At 39.7% G+C, this 16,887-nt stretch overlaps 1 protein-coding gene across 1 annotated transcript in view; it reads right to left on the reverse strand.

The window, feature by feature from the left end:
- Nucleotides 1-207: 207 nt before the first annotated feature.
- LOC103366689 (xylosyltransferase 1-like) overlaps nucleotides 208-16,887 on the reverse strand; it is a 36,835-nt gene continuing 20,155 nt past the window's right edge. The window contains exons 5-11 of the mRNA XM_008294479.1: nucleotides 14,495-14,575; nucleotides 13,564-13,780; nucleotides 12,525-12,701; nucleotides 7,776-8,044; nucleotides 5,655-5,850; nucleotides 4,880-5,216; nucleotides 208-1,154 (exon numbers count right to left, since the gene is read on the reverse strand). Of these exons, the coding sequence (XP_008292701.1) occupies nucleotides 832-1,154; nucleotides 4,880-5,216; nucleotides 5,655-5,850; nucleotides 7,776-8,044; nucleotides 12,525-12,701; nucleotides 13,564-13,780; nucleotides 14,495-14,575 (1,600 nt within the window). The 3' untranslated portion in view covers nucleotides 208-831. The remainder of the gene's footprint in view (nucleotides 1,155-4,879; nucleotides 5,217-5,654; nucleotides 5,851-7,775; nucleotides 8,045-12,524; nucleotides 12,702-13,563; nucleotides 13,781-14,494; nucleotides 14,576-16,887) is intronic.

The following is a 16,887-nucleotide window of genomic DNA, read 5'->3' on the forward strand; positions in this document are numbered from 1 at the left end:
ATGCCACTAAAGTGCCCTTTGTTTCTGTATGTTTGGGTGTCACATGACCAGAGGAGTGTAACTGGATTGGCTGGATGATTATTTCAGACAAAAAGATTGATAATCCTCAATATAATCTAATTTTTTTTACACCTAAATTCAGGGATCTAAACTTGGCTGATTCACTTTATTTAATTGTGTTTTCTGTATAATTTTGTTTTTTAATTTTTAAATTAGTCAGGCAGTTTGATGCAGTTTATAATATTATAGGGTTTTAACGTCAATATTCAAACTAGTCAGGTAAATTCGAAAATAAATGTAAGATCTTGGCCAGTAAATTTGTGATCTTATTTCTCTATTCAAAAACACTTGTGTTGTCTAAATAAGTGACTTGACTGACTTTTCAATTTGCCTTCATAGAATTTATTCGTATAAAAGTTCTCTGATTGGGAGGTTTCCTTTAAAATAATTCAGGATAACTGCCTGGAATCCAATAAACAGAATCCCAATAAAAACAGATTTGAACTCTTGAATTGGTGCCACAGTTTTAAGGTTTGTTTGTTGTTTTTCTCTCTAAATAATGAGCCTAAAAACGAGTGTCCACGTCCGTTTTAGCATGTGAACATGTAAAGCAAACTAACCCAGGAGACACAACTAGAGGTATAGAGTTCTTCTGACGCTCCTCCATCACTCACTCATTCATTCACTCGTTCACTCGCAGCTTCGTAGTCCCAAATTAAAGTGAGATCAGACTGAAGGAGACAGTTTTCCGTCGTTCCCACAAACGTTAAATAAATAAATATCGGCTTTCCTTCATTTGTTCTGCTCGTCCTCCCTCAGTCCGTCCGCCTGCTACCTGATTCGTCCGTCGTCTCTGGGCGCGCTCAGTTCGGATTTGGGGTCGGGGCTGGCGGAGCTCCAGGCGGTGAGGCGGCAGCGCTGCATGACGGGGCAGGCGCTGGGCCCCGCCGAGCAGACGTCCGAGGCCGACCAGTGGGCCTCCAGCAGGGCGTCCAGCCAGCGACGCAGCGGCGCCCCCGTCAGGCCGGCGTTGGCCTCGGCCTCCTCCACGGCACCAAGGCTCACCGGCAGTCGCAGCACCGGGTTCAGGCCGTGGAAGCTCTGCTCCATGTAGGAGTTCCTGGGTGGGCCGCCGTGCAGCCGCCGGGCCGCCTCTGGATCACAAACACAAATCAAATTTAACAGTGTTGTCATGTCATCACCAAAATAGTGCAGGATACCAGAGCAGCAGCAAATAGTTTGGGATAAGTTTTGGACTGGCTTTGGGCTTGGTTTTATCTGGTGGTGGACTAATATTAAACTGGTTTTGAACTAGTTTAGTGTAGCGTCGGACTGGTATTGGACCTGATTTTGGACTAGTTTTGGCTAACTGGTTTTAGACTGGTTTTGGGCTTGGTTTTTAACAGGATGTGGACTAGATCCGAAAAACTGGTGTTGGACTAGTTTTTGTCTGATTTTGGACTAGCTTTGGACTTGGTTCTGGACTAGTATTGGATGTGATTTTGGATAAGTTTTAGACTGGGTTTGGACTGGTTAAAGACTGACTTTTGACTTGGTTCTGAACAAGATAACGACCTGATTATGAACTAGCTTTAGACTCGTTTTAGATTGGTGCTAGACTAGGTTTGCACTAGTTTTGGACTTGGTTTTGGACTAGTTCTAGACTAGACAGATAGCAGAGCTGCAACAAATAAATAATCAATTAGCTGTCAATGTATAAATGAATCGTAACTTTTTTTATTTCTGTAATAGTTTTATTTTTAACTTATTTAATGTCCTGCTACGTCGAAAAAAACAAAACAAAACAAAACAAAAAAAACAGGTTTAAATATGATTTTTAATGTATCCGGGTGGAATACTTTCATCTTTAGATGGTTAGATGAGGCTTGTTCATTTGGAAAAGAGTCAGAAAATATCAAAACAAACTGTTGCGGGGTAAATATGTTGTATTTTAAAACCACAGCAACACTTGGATCAGACCTCGTCACGTCACCTTCACTTTATAGCAGTGACCGATAAAACCTCAGTGTGTTCATGTCTTTACTTAGTCCTGCAATGATCCATGTACAGCCTCACAGCCTGCAAAGGTCAAACAAATCAAACAGTAACCGGTGGAGGCTAATTCAGACAGAGGTGACCCTGAGAGAGACTCTGACTACATAGAGGATCTATAAATATAAGTATGCATGGTGCTGACAGCTGTGACGGCAGGGCCTCTGCTGTGTAATTCAAGCATTAGCTATTATCTGCAGAGACCCTCTGACGCTCCAAACAGGTGTTTGCAGGAGGGTTTCTGGAGGTTCAAACTTTGTGCCAATATTTAAGGAGAAGTTACTGACATTCTACTGACCTGTTGCATTAAATCTAACAGTACATGTGTGTGGAGCCCAATTCGATTTGCTGCCATATAAACAAACACAAGCTGCAGTTGTCCACATTGTTGCACAGTTTCAGTGGAAACCCCAAAGTTGCTATTGTGAATACAAGTTAGTTTTCTAAATACTGAGAGAATGTTGGCATTTCTGTTTGCAAATTTAACTTGTATATTTGTAGGTTGCCGCAGACTTTTTAATGAGAGGCAGTCATAGTCTGTTCAGTAAACCAGTTTAACTTTTCCTTAAATCGCCAGGGGCCTTTCAATTTGTTTAAACTTTAATCATAAACTATAGCTATTAAAAGTGGTACGGGAAAGTTTAAGCTTGATGTACTTTCTGATAAAAAATGTTTTGGAAAACTGCCCATCTACCCACTTTAACAGCAGGTTATCTTTGCACATTAAAATTTCAGTCAGAATCTGTAATATTGTACAAGTAGATCAAATATGTGTATTTTATGGAAACCAAATACCCTGAACAAAACCTGAATGAACACTGGCCTCAACTTTTAAAGATGAGAACAGTTCAGCTTTATTAATATTAGCCATTAAGCGTGACAGATGTCTTTGTCATGGTGCCCGTTGCCAGCTACACTCCCACAATGCTCTCTGCTTGCCAACATGAGCTGCCTGTAGTCAGTGATGCCTCCTCTGGTCTCTACAGAATTAAACAGTGAGAGCCTCCTGGTGGAACAACCAGGTACTACAGATAATTTACAACACATTGACCTTCTTTTTCTCCCTAATGTTAATGTAATGTCCCATGTTAATAACAGCAATTAATCCATTAATCATTAACACATCCGATATGTACAGATAGCTTTTGGAAAATGTGAATATTTTTGTTGCATTAATATCATAAAATACCTTACTTTTCAGGTGTTTTTTAAATGTTATGCACTAAAAACAACATTTCTTGAGTGTAAACATCTTATCTTGGTTGGAAAGGTCATTCTTTACTGAAATCATTACATTTCTTTAGCCTCCTTATTAAAATGTCAGTGCATTTTGCAAAGGTCACGGTGAGAATTTTTCAGTCCTACTTTCGTATTCTCTCACAGTCTGCTTTATATTCCTTCTGACTCATTCAACAGTTGGCGTGTTGGCCCGGTTCTAACACACATGATGCATTTATTTCTCATTATTCATTTTAAAAGGCTGATCTCCAGCAGTGTCAAACTGCAGCTGTGGATGATATATGATGATTGTTCGGACTTTAACTGCAGCTGTGGTTCAATCTGTGGTGCCGTGGATAAGTCCAGCTGTTACTATTTGAACCTGTGGCTTCTGACAGATGTTTATTTAGGAGTTCAGGAATAGAGAGGCGACGTCTTGCCCCTTCCGGTGGACCACCATGGGATGTAGCCTTGGAAGAAATATGTCCAGCAGTCCACGACAAGGAACAAATAATGTTTTAATCCTGATTAAATCTGATGTTTGTCAGTCTATAAGAAAATTGTGCAAGACAAGAAAGCTTGAAGACAGCAAAGTACTATTTATTGTTGTGTGCAAGACGAGAGACGTAGTTCTCTGAGCAGTTTCACGCTAAAATAAAAAGTACTTGACTTGCATTATTTGTCATTCAGCATTGACTACTAGACATATTTTTTCTTCTATTTAGGTGTGTGTGCATTTACAGTTTGGCTGACCGAGTGTTGTATTCCTGAACTCTAAAATAAACATATAATCAGAGCTGTGACAGAAGCAGGTTCAAAGAGCCGGATTCATCTTTATAGTATCACAGATTAAGCCACTGCAGCAGCCAAAGTCCGAACAATATCAAATCAGCAGCTGGATACTGTCAGAGATCAGCCTTTTAAAATAAACAATGATAAATGCATTACATCTAACATCATGTCTCCTCTCTGTATCTGCAGAGTGTTTTCCAAAACTAGCAGTCGGTTAGTCTAGAGATGCCTGAGTCTTTGTTTTTGATCATTTACCTCATATGCACAACTAAATCTAGATTGTATATCTATGTATATATACTAACAATGCACACAATCAAAATTTGGTGACAAAAAAGTATAAACTAGCTAAAATCCTTTTTTAAATTTAGGACATATTTTAACCCATTCCAGTAAAAAATTAGCGATCGGTGAGGCTTTGAAGAAATGACAAAGATGTTAAAATTCATTACTGTAAAGCATTGTAGGAGTAGAGCTTTATGATTTTGAATTAAAATACTGAGTCACATCTTCAGTTTGAGCAGGTTTGCAACAGAACTGAAGGAACTGTTTGGGGGATAGAGCCCTTTTAACACCTGGTGCTCATATTGTGAGGTTTGAAAAGTAAATGGACACTTGACTACTTTAGGATTCTTGTTATTTCAGTGTTACTGGAAGATCTTAAAACGTCAGCATGACCATGGAAGAGAACCACAGAGCCTGAAGACTAAGTGTCCACATACTTATGGTCATGCTTGTGTGATGCGTAACTAAGTCATCTCTACGACACCTGATTAAACTCTGATAGATTCTGTAAATAAATCTCTGGTAAACCCACCTTGCTGTATCGGCTGTTGTCGGTGAAACTCCAGCGGGGCGACGATGAAGCTGGTCTGGCCCAGCGGGCTCCAGTGGTGCAGAACCCTCAGCGTCCAGACGCCGGGCCTCAGCGGTGAGGTGAGCGGCGGCCGGTAGTGCGTGACCTCGGCGGAGGCGTCCACCAGGATGTCGTATGTGGCGGCGATGACGTTGGTTGGGTCGATCCACACCACGGTAGCCGTCAGGTTGCTCTGAGTGCGGCTCCAGCGCTGAACAGCCACCGGCTCGTCCTCAGGGCCCAGCAGGCCTCCCCAGTTCCTGAAGAGACGCTCCTTTGGATCCCAGTCTGACCCCACCTGGACAGGAAGAGGAGACTCTGTAAGACTGAGTGTACATCTCTGTGGAGGTCTCAGAATCATATGTTTGTTTGTTTTTTGACCAAATCTGATAAAAAATGATTGATAATTCTGATTCTAGCTGATTTCAGAAAGGATTTCTACTGTCAAAGCATTCACAGTCTGACGTAAGATCTGGCAACAAAAACAATCCTGGTCTAGACCTGGAACTAAAAGGTTTCCAATACTGGATTGTTGGTTTGACTCCAACTGACCGTTACTTTTGGGAGAGACCTGCAACAAAGGGTCGTGAGCGGGAGTCGAACCCACAACCGCTGCGTCGGAGACTATATACCCTGTTTATGGGTTGCCGCTCAACTGGGTGAGCTACAGGGGCGCCCCAGATATTGGTTTGTTGCCTTGATATTTGAAAGTTTAAAAGGTACAGGTGTGTCTGACCTGGATGTGCAGCAGTCTGTTGGTGCTGTGGGGGGGGCTGGCCAGGCTGAAGTGGTCTTTGGGGGCCACCCAGGTCTCCAGACTCTCCAGCTGGGTGGAGGCTCTGTTGGTGGCCACATGACGCACCAGGTAGCCCTGGAACTGGTCCGACAGGAAGTAGAGGTGCACTGACACCGGGTGGCTCATGGCCGCGTACCTGAAGAACATGAACAGAGGTTAGATCACATCTGCAGTGAAGTGAAAATACATCCCAGCACTGTGGTGTTCAGTCTTTGTGTTTGGTTTTGTTGGTGGTTATTGATTATTGTCAGATGTAGACGCGTTACGTCTAATCACTGTGGTCGGAACATAAACAGAAAAGTGAGTTCAGTCTGAATGACAAAATGCCATCACTTTACCAGAACAATGAAGCAGCAAAGTTCCATATTTATGTCTGAACACGGTCTCTAAATCAAAGAATCTCTACATTAGTGCCAACTTAGCATGACTGATAGAGAAATATTACTTCTTTTTGGTGCTATATCAACACATAAATCACGACTTCACACACATTTTTATAGGCTTGCTTTTATGTGATGTTGTCTGTTTTAATTGTTATTTTATTTTTTTTATCGTCCAGTTGATTTTTCTTATATTTTGTTTTGCTTTATTTGATTTTCCATTTTATTCCCTTCACACTTCTTCTTTTTTATTGACTATTATCATTACTATCATCATTTTCAGCCTCGTGTTTATGGTTAAACCCTCTATTTTCTTTTCCATCTGTGGATATGGCATTTTGGTTCTTTTATTATTTTATCCGACGTTGTTGCATTGATTCATTTTGAAAATCTTTTACCATGTTTAACTGTTTCTTTCTCCTTCTGTTTGGGCTGACCGGACTTCTGTTGTTTAATGGTCTTTCTGAGTTTACTTGTCTTGTTTTGCTCTGTCTGTAAAGCACTTTGGACGTCCGGTTTTTAAAAGCTGCTATATAAATAAAGTTATTATTAATGTTATTATTATTATTATTTCGGCAATCTGAACTAGAACGTAGGGATATTTTTTGTTAATTAAAATGTTTCTACTGATAGTTCCTAAATGTTTGCATATTATCCCCTTTACTGCTGTAACAATGCAATTTAATAGATGCTTATTGTATAGTAATAGGAAATACAGCAGCCTGAGATCAACCATAATATTCCTTTAAGTGTGGACAAAACTCTGCATGTTCAACCAGGTTTGATGCCTCCACATGGGCGCAGACGTGGTTTGAGCTGCTGCCGACAGAAATCACAGGTTGCAGGAAACACACTGGTCCTTTCTAACCTCCCCCTCCTCCCCTTTTAACACATCCCATAATGTTCCCTCCACCCGAACCTGAAGCAACAAGCAGCTCCTTGTACCTACTGCGGGTCTCCACCCAACACACACAGCTGGAAAAACCCAGGGACTGAGGGCTGATTGTACAGCGGCACAAGCTGGCCTTATCTCCATATTTAATTTAAACTGCACAAACAGCAGCAGCGGTGAGTTTAGTGGAAAGATTTTTATCCTCAGACTGGATTCTGCAGTTCAGGCGACTGAATTATTTACAAAAAGCAGCAGCCAAAAACACACAACAAGAGAAGTGATGCCTGTGTAAGACTTGTTGTATACTTCTGTAATACAAACATATTTAATATTTCCCAGAAACCAACCAGTGCTAAAAAGCTAAAAGGAAAATAATTTGGAGATTCATCAATCGTTTAAAGAAAAAATGCCCAAAATGTATGTTTTATCAATACTGAAAATGTATTATGTATTAAGTGTTGGTTTTAACCTCAATATTTGAACCTGTTTGGTTAATTCAGAACTTAGTTTTCTACTGGAAGACACTTTGGCTGTTGTATTAAATGTGCTGTATAAATAACAGTGACTAAAACTAAGTAAAACTGTTTGTATTAATTCGGCTTCCTTCCTCATTAATGGTATTAAATGTATATTGTCCTAATTCTAAATAGTTTTTGTTTAAATTTCAGGGCCTTCTGATTAAAAAGCCACACACTGAATGAGGTATTTCTGACGATGTTTTGGATGAATTTTGAGTTGTTAGTGCTAACTCTGCTGCAGTCCATCACTTCCTGGTTCAGGTGTTCGTACCTGCAGCTGTTGTCGTTGGGGTGTCCTTGCAGCGAGCTGGCGGCCCTGGACAGTCCCATGCGAGTGAAGGCGTGGTAGTGGCTGAGTGTGGCGTCCGAGAGGCTGGCCGGTGCGTCCGTCTCCTCCTCGTAGATGTTCTCCCAGTAGGCCTGCAGGCCTGGTGTTCCAGAGGCGAAAGATCCAAACAGGTAGGCGTCCAGCTGGCTGATGATCTCCTGGCTGACGCTGGCCTCAAACTTCCGAGCAAAGAAGGTCGGCCTAGAGGCCTGCTGTGGTCGGGAGACAAGGAGGGACGATTACAAATGTGATCTTTAGTAAAAGTATGAACAAAGACACAGGGAGGACAATTTAATGAGCACTTGGATAGGTAAAAAAAAAAAAAAATAAAAATAAAAAAATTCAACAAGTCACAACTGTGGTAGAAATGAAACAGGTCCCAGTAGTAGGACTAAAGTCCTTTGGTAGGTAGATCCCTGCCTGAGCTGCTTCATGAATCAGACAGAGCTGCTCATTCACTCTACTGTGTTTACATCCAACATACCTTCATGACCACTAATGTTTACCAGAGAAAACACTGAATAAAGCAGCTTCAGAGCGTCGCCCAGCAGAGGAGAAAATAACAGGAAGTTCAGTTAACATGCTGCCGTTAAACTGACGCTGAGTCACATGCAGTTCCTCTAATCCAGGGGTCTCCAATCCTGGTCCTCGAGGGCCACAATCCTGCATGTTTTAGATGTTTCCCTCTTCCAACACACCTGATTCAAATGATCAGCTCATCATCAAGCTCTGCAGAAGCCTGATAACGATCCTGATCATTTGAATCAGGTGTGTTGGAAGAGGGACACATCTAAAACATGCAGGATTGTGGCCCTCGAGGACCAGGATTGGAGACCCCTGCTCTAATCTGTTACTGTTACCATCATGATCCAAATATGTTGGTTTGAATGTAATAAACTGAATATCATTTAATCATTCCTGATAGATCTGTATCTTCATTCAGTTTTGCACATCATTTATTAACTGCTTTGCTACTTTAACCATTTTCTTTTACCTTTAAACCATCTCAACCATAGGCCATTACTTGTAGCTAACCCATTAAGCCATTTAGCTGGCATTACTTTGAGCAGTTTCAACCACTAGCTGCAACATTTAGAACAGTTTTAGGATTTAACAAAACATTAGCATTTCTTAGTCATTACTTTTTTGCCATTTTAACCATAAGCTACAGCATGTAGCTTATTATTGAATTTCCCTTCTGGGATGAACAAAGTATTTTTCATTTCATTTCATGTAGCGAGCAACTGAAAGCATCTACCATTACTTTTAGCTATTTTGAGCACAAGATATAACATACAGCTAACAATTTCAACCATTTAGTATTTCTTTTTTTAGCTATTTCATACATTTAGCTTTACATTTAGCCATTTCAACCAGTTATCTGTTGCTTTAAGCTTTATTTCAACTGTTCAGGAGTTCTGTTTACAGTTCCAGTGACTGTGGTCCCCTATTGCTCTTAATTACACCACAAGGTGTCCAGGTATTTTGCTGACTATGTCTGTGGATTTAAAAATAAATAAATAAATTAAATTAATAAATAAACAAAAAAATCCAATGGTAATTTCCATTTTTCCACATTAGACCCACCACCTGGCAACTGCAGAAGTCCAAAGCTGAGCTATTTTACATGTTCAGTAGCAATGGTCACTATTTAAGTCAAAAATAACATGAATGCAGTTTCTCACACATGTTAAAAACAGTCCCTGCAGGAAGAAACCTCTCAAATGTTCATCACATCACAGCTATTTATATTCACACTGAGGAAAAACTGTGATCTTACTTTTCATTTTCCTTACTCATTCCAACCACAGCCAACTCCCTGACAGCACACACGTCTGCACTATTGACAAAATCCATTTTTTGGGGTTTTACTGAAATCTGATTCTAACCTCAACCCTAAAACCAAAGTCCAGAAAGTTTCTTCAGGTTCAGAAACCTTCACACACTGCGATGAAGTTCGCTCCTATTCTATTTCACAGGTTTGATGTCTATAGTTTTGTTATATGTTGCAGAAAATGCAAGTAAAACGTTTAACTGCTGCTGCGCTCCAATGCAATCAAATGGAAGAGAACATGGCCCAGTTTTCTGGACATCAGGGCGTGGTTTCTGACATCATCAGGAGGGTGTGACCTCACTCCTCACCACGCCAGCTTCACCAGCGTGCCAGGAAACCCCGAGCTAATGAATAGGACTGGGCAGCCTGCAGCGGAGCTTCATCTGAGGGTTATTCTGGGCGTTACCAGCGATGTGTGTCCTCACAGCTAAAGACAACAGTAGAAACCACTAGTTACAGAGTCAGACTCTTGTTTCCTTCATCCTGAGATCACAGAGGAATTATATAAAACTGCATTTACTGCATGTTCTCCGCTCTGCCTGGAAGAAGTCAACCTCCTGTGACGCTTTAATTTAGTTGCTCTCATGTATTTTTAAATGACAGCAATAACCAGTAAAATGACTGAGAGAAAGTACTTATTTACATGTTAAGCCTAAAGAAAAAACAGGCCAAAGCTGCACATGAGGTCAAATCCAAAAACTGTATTTTTACAAATGGGAAATTGGAAAAAAGAAGTAAAATTTTTTAAACATTTTTAACACAGATTTTTGCTCTTTTGTTAAATTACAGATAATAAAAATAATAAAATAACGGAAAAAATATAAATTGACATATTTACTATAATAAACACCAAATGGCCAAAATTATAAATAATGTTAAAAATCTATATTGTACAAATCCTAATTTGCTCTTTAACAATGTGGGACCATAAGTCTACACTGTTGAAGTTTCTTTAAATCAGCTAAAAATATAACATATACAGATACTTGTAATTTTTTAAACCACTTTGGCACCCTTGCGGCCAGTTTTTTACTGTTCTTAAATGGATTTTTTTCCCTCCCAGTGTAAATATTACTTTGATTATTCATGATTTTTTTAAGAAAAAGTTTGATTGATGTTTTATACGGCTCATTAAATTAATATAAGGGATATATTCTATTTATCTGCCAGATATTGTCTTGACCTACTCAATTTGGCTATAAATGTCAGAAAATTGTGAAAAATTTGACATTGAACTATACTTCCACAGAAACCCAAGATAAAAAGAAGAAAAATAATTACATTAAAGAAGCTTCATTTGCCTGTATATATTGATTTTGAATTATCATTTCATTTTAAATTTTAGGCTCCAGCCCTCCGCGACCCTAGTGAGGATTAAGAGGTGTATAGATAATGGATGGATGGATTTAAAATTTTATCTCTACTTCTACAAACTTACGTCCTGGTACCACCATTAATTGTTCTACAGTTATACAAGATCAAGCATGTAAAAAGCTGTAAAATAAATGTATTATTAGGGGGAAAAAAAGACATATTTAGAGAGAATAAGGGATTTTCAATACATTCTGACTCTGGTGTGTGTTCAGTGGAGGTTTAATGTTCTCCAGCTTTCTAAAGGACACAGTAATCACTGCGTCTCCTTCACATGCTAAATAAAGTGTATCATAATGTACATGCTGTACGTGTGTCCTGACCCTCACATTCAGGACTCTTTTCTAGCTGGCGAACCCCGACATTATAATAATGACAACCTTAAAACCTCAGCGGTGGCGGCGAGCTACAGAGCTCTAAAAATACTTGGTGCCTCGAGTGCACAGCTGCTTCCAGGATCAGCTCTGCTTATAGAAACCATCAGCAGCTCCACCACAGACGCTGTCCTCAGGTCTGTCGCTGGAGGTAAAAGCGGCTCCGCTAATTTGTGAACGCGAAGCTATTCTGGGCCCTGAGAGGAAAAAGGTGGACTGAACAGACTGAATGAGGGACTGTAGCCGACATCACAGGGCTACAACGATATCGCGTTTCATATTTTAACCACAAGAAATTATCTGACTCATTCAACATGGCAGTTTAGGGTTTAAAAGTCATCCGGCTGCACGTTGTTCCCATATAATCTGAATTTTCTGGCATTTTTTTAAGATGAGATAAGGTAGAACTAGACATTGCGCAGAAAACAAAATTACACAACATGAGAATAAATGTGGTGCCTGACAGAAAAGTAATGAGATAGAAGTTTAACACATGACTGAAAATAAAAATAAATGAGCTAAAATTAGACTAAAACAGAAAAATCTGAATAAATCTGGCAAAAATTCTGAAGTAGGAAATCAGTATTGCTCATGTTAATGAAATATTGCACATCTATTTCTGTTAAAGTCTAAAAAAAAAGATAATTTGCCATTTATGTATAAAGGAATAGTGCAAAATAATCAAGAGTGATATTTTAACAATGTAGACGTGCTGCAGTGAGTTTTTCAGCTAATTTACAATCACAGTTTTGACTCAGTCAACAGTTAGATAAAACACTAAACACAGAACAAAAGCCTTTTTTCTAACTACACCAAATTAACAAAAACATCATTTCTGAACACACATCTGAGTGGAATTTTGAAACGTCTACCTGAAAAAAACACCAAGATTCCATCAACTACAACTCTGAGCTCTATGATGCAGAACCACACTACACAGAACCCACCACTGGGGCAGGGTAGCGCTGCAGCATCAGTTACCATGGTGATCCAGCAGGTTAAAACTCTGGCTTTAAGGCTCAACACACCTCGCCAACCTGTTAATCTCTCTTCTTAGTACACCTCTGATGTCTAAAGAACACAGTAACACAGAGCTGTAATTAAATGTCTCACCTGGAATCGCGGCAGATCTGAGGGCTTGAAGTCGTTGGGCGAGCAGCCGCACCAGTCCACGATGTGCTTGTACTGGCACTTACAGCCCAGTTTGCGGTTCCAGTTGGTGAGCCTCAGGTTGTTGTCCACCATGGTCTCACAGTGGGCACTGTTCTCCAGGACGGTGTGGAAGAACGACTGCAGAACAGAAACACAAAACAGTAGGTGCTTCATCTTTCAACCTCAACTGAAATTAAATTCACTAATTGTTCTTGGAGGTGTTTTATTCCTTTAACAGAAGAAAGAGAAGAAAGGAAGTCAATAAAGTAACAAGTGATTTTAGGATGATTAAACCAGATTTTACCTCATCAAACATGAAAGTTTATGATAATGAGGTAAGATTTTATTATTTTATGATACCTCTTAGCATATTGCTAACACTCGCTGGAGTACCATAACTTTTTTTTTTTTAATTATTATTTAATTCATGTTACCTTCCTCGATCCATTTGTCGCTTCTTAACTCTTTTTAGCCCCTGATAGTGCCTGCTAGCTACAGAGAGTTACTGTGTTCCTGTTAACTCCTAATACTTCCTGTTAGATCCAATTAGCGTTTATGAACTTCTGATAACTCATTAACTCATTTAGCTCCTTATCGTACCTGTTAGCAACAGATCATTACTGTGCTACTGTTAGCTCGTCTTCACTCCTGTTAGCTACAAATAGCTCCTGTCAGCTCCAGACAGCTCCTGTTAACGCCTGTTAGTTACAGATAGCTCCTGTGAACTCCTTGGTGTTAATTCAATATGAAGCAGCCTTCATATTGAAAAAAAAACAAACTGATTTAGTATTTAAAGGTTTTGAAGATGTTACTAAAAAAAAAATATCTGAAATGAAACACAAATATTTCCTAATTTTATTAATCAGCTTATCTCGGGGATGTCTTATCACAAAGAGTTAATTTTTTCTGCTAAAATTCAGCTTCTTTGTGTATTTTCTGTATATGTGTGTTGAATCTGAAGGGTTATTTCAGTCCATATGTGTGTGTGTGTTTGTGTTACCTCGGCGGGCAGCAGTGTGTAGGCGTAGAATCTTTTCATGTTGCCAACCAGCTCGTCTCTGGAGTTGACCACGTAGTCCACAAAGGGCCGGTTGAGCAGGAACCAATCGGAGCCTCCGTCCACGGCAATGCCTTCGGGGATCTTGCGGTCACCGAGACGCCACATGTGAGTGTCGCACTCGTAGAAGAGTCGGTCCAGGCCCTGTTTACGGATGAACCTGAAAGGAGACAGCAGCTGCTGTTCAGTGGATTATTTACGCTATTCAACCTGCAAGATGCTCAAGAGGACTTTAACCCTCCGAACTCTATTCATGTTATCCTAGAATAAAATTGCCATAATTACACCATTTACTTGAGCTAAAACTGTAAAAACAAAAACAATCATCAAAATTTCAAGTTCCCAGTGGTCCTTGAATTACTCATCTGTTTAATTTTTTAATGATTTATGGCGTTATGACTGTGGGACATCATCATCATCATCATCATCATCATCATCATCATCTCCTTAGGCCTCAATACCCCTGAAGGAAATTTCAGCCCATTCCTGATGTTTCAAAATTTCAAAAATGCAGTTGCAAAGATCGATATTAAGTCGTACTGTGGCAAAAATATGAGCATTACTCATATGTACAACACCATAGTATAAAAGAACAGTGCAGTTGGGTTTTTATAAACCATTCTGTTATATTGAATCTAAAAAAGGCAACTCATGAAAAAGAACTAAAAAAAATAAATCAATCAATCAATGGCAGCCAGTTTTTGTATTATTAAAAAAATTTCCCCTTTAAAAGTCTAATTTAATAACATTTCCTTATTATTCTAAGATCAGTGGTGATTTATTCCTTTACAAACTAAAAACAGATCAAATGTTTGGAGCCAAAGAAACACATGAATAGACATAAAACATGAAAATAGGATCAGTTGTTTCTTACCGTGCATTGTCTCTGCCGTGGGACTTGATGAAGTTCATGTTTCGGTACTTGGACAGAAAACCCACCAGCTGTGCATTGGTTCTGAGGACAGACGGCAGCTGTCAATCATCAACTCAGCCAATGGAAACGCAGCACAGACTCAATCTGATCCAGACTCATGGGTCACAGAAACAAACACACCTCAAGTTAAACTTGACTTTTACTCATTTTCATAGCTGTCCAAAATCAGTCCAAAACTAAGTCAAAACCCAAATTTGAAACCCATCTCAAACCAGTCCTACAACCTGGTTAAAGTCCAAAACTAGGTCTGAAACCAATCTGACAACAAGTCCTAAACCAAGCCCATTACCAAGTTCAAAAGCAACTCCAATCTAAGTCCAAAATCAGTCTAAACCCGTTTAAAAGCCAAGTTTGAAGTCAATCTAAAACAGTCCAAGATCAAAATCAAATTTAAAATTAGTCTAAACTAAGTCCAAAACTAACCCGAAACGAGTCTAAAAGTTTGAATGAAATCTAAAGCCAGTCCAAGACCAGTCTAAACTCAAATTCAAAACAGTCTCTAAAACCAAGTTCTGAACCAGTGCAGAACCAAATCCAAAATCAATGTAAAATTACTTAACGAGACAGAACACACTGAGGCAGCCTGAGTCCACAGAAGAACTGTAGTAAGTTCACAAGATGTTAAAACAATGTACATGCAAATAACCTTAAAAACTTTGTGTAGGTGTATCAAAAAAAAAAAAAAACTGCTGCAGTTTTAAAGGCATTTATACAAATACAAATAATTCATTGTACATTTTTTTTAAAGGCACTGCACTTAACTTCAAGTTTCTGAACCTTTTTCACAACATCATGATGACTGGAACCTGCATTGCACAGTAATTTACTTTGTCTGAAACATGTCATGCTTCATAAACTCCTTGTTTTTGTCTGATTGGCCACCAAAGAACAAAACCACCTAAACATAAAACAGCCTCACACGATCCCACATTCCCAATAGCTGTTTTTCTACCTTTTCTTAATTTAGCAGCGTTTGAAGGAGGATTTTGCCCTTTAATGGACACATGATGCAGTGAAAGAATTTACGGTAGTGTCTCCTCTTTTAAACAACACAAAACAATCTTCCATGTAGGGGAATCTGTGTTTGGGACAGCTGCTCCAGTATGTTTAGCTTCCTCTTTCAGCTCAGCTTCATTGTGGCCTGCAGAGGAGGCAGCGCTACAAACAGCCACTCCCAGGATGTAGACTGAGCCCGGAGCCCACGGGTCGAAGCCGGTGTCGACCCGGAGAGCAGACAGGACAGCAGCACTCTGATTACAGCTGATTACAGCTGTTGGGTCGGACCGCAGGCTGCATGTGTGTGTTTGTGGGCATGTTTGTGTTGCTGCAGCTACTTTATCTTCAGCTGCTCATATATCACTTCACATGGAGCTCGTCTGAGATTTATTTTCTGCAAATTATAATCTTGTTATAGCTGCACTCTGACTTACAGGAACAGCAAGAGTCTGAACTGGAAACAGGCATATTTATATACATACTGTATATAGATAGATTCAGCATTCATGGTTTGTGAGATACATCTCTGCTGCAGTGCAGCGTAAAGTCTGCAACTAATAATTATTTTAATTGTAAATTATTCCATCAACTAATTTTTCGACCAATCAATTCGTTGTTTGGAATTTTCATTAGTGTTAGCTAACGATGTCAAATATCTATCAAACCAAACAGCTGGAAAATCTGTGGGAAATCCAGCAGCTGGATTAAGACTGTCTCAATCCTCAAACTGCAGCCTTTTCCTGCAAATCATTTTAAATCTTTAATAGATTCTTTGACCTGACTGACTGAGAAAACAAAGTTTGTGTGACCTCCTCCCGACAAAGAGAATCCGAGCTGCCATCGCCCACATTGACTCTACAATGACGTCACAGCATTGATGAATGAGTGCTGCTAATGCTGCGGCTTTGCTATGGATTTTAGCTGGAAGCGTGTTGGTCGGTCACTTTGACAGAGCAGAACAGACCGCGGTGCATTTCTAACCTTATGAGGGTGGGAAGATGAAGAAAAGCTGTAAAGATCAACATGCTCAGTCTTCGAGTGTTTCGATAAACATTGACTTCATTGGAAAGACGTCAGTTCAGCATTGGGGATGAATCCAGCAAACAAACTTTATTGTAACTGTAAGCTGTTTCAGTTCTTGGGAGTGTGTAAATCTGAAAACGCTGGCTTTTAGTTTCAGTGTGGATAAACAAGCTGCTGCAGTGAAGTTTAAACAACCTGACTCTCTTTTCAGAGTGAGAAGGAGTATCTGTCTGTGCTGCTGCTCTGTGTGCTTTAATTAGAGTCTAATAATGCTGTTTTATGTCGCTTAAATGCCTAAAATTCGTTCATGTCCT

Source organism: Stegastes partitus, unplaced genomic scaffold (assembly GCF_000690725.1).
Source record: "Stegastes partitus isolate 25-593 unplaced genomic scaffold, Stegastes_partitus-1.0.2 Scaffold966, whole genome shotgun sequence".
Taxonomy (NCBI): Eukaryota; Metazoa; Chordata; class Actinopteri; family Pomacentridae; genus Stegastes; species Stegastes partitus.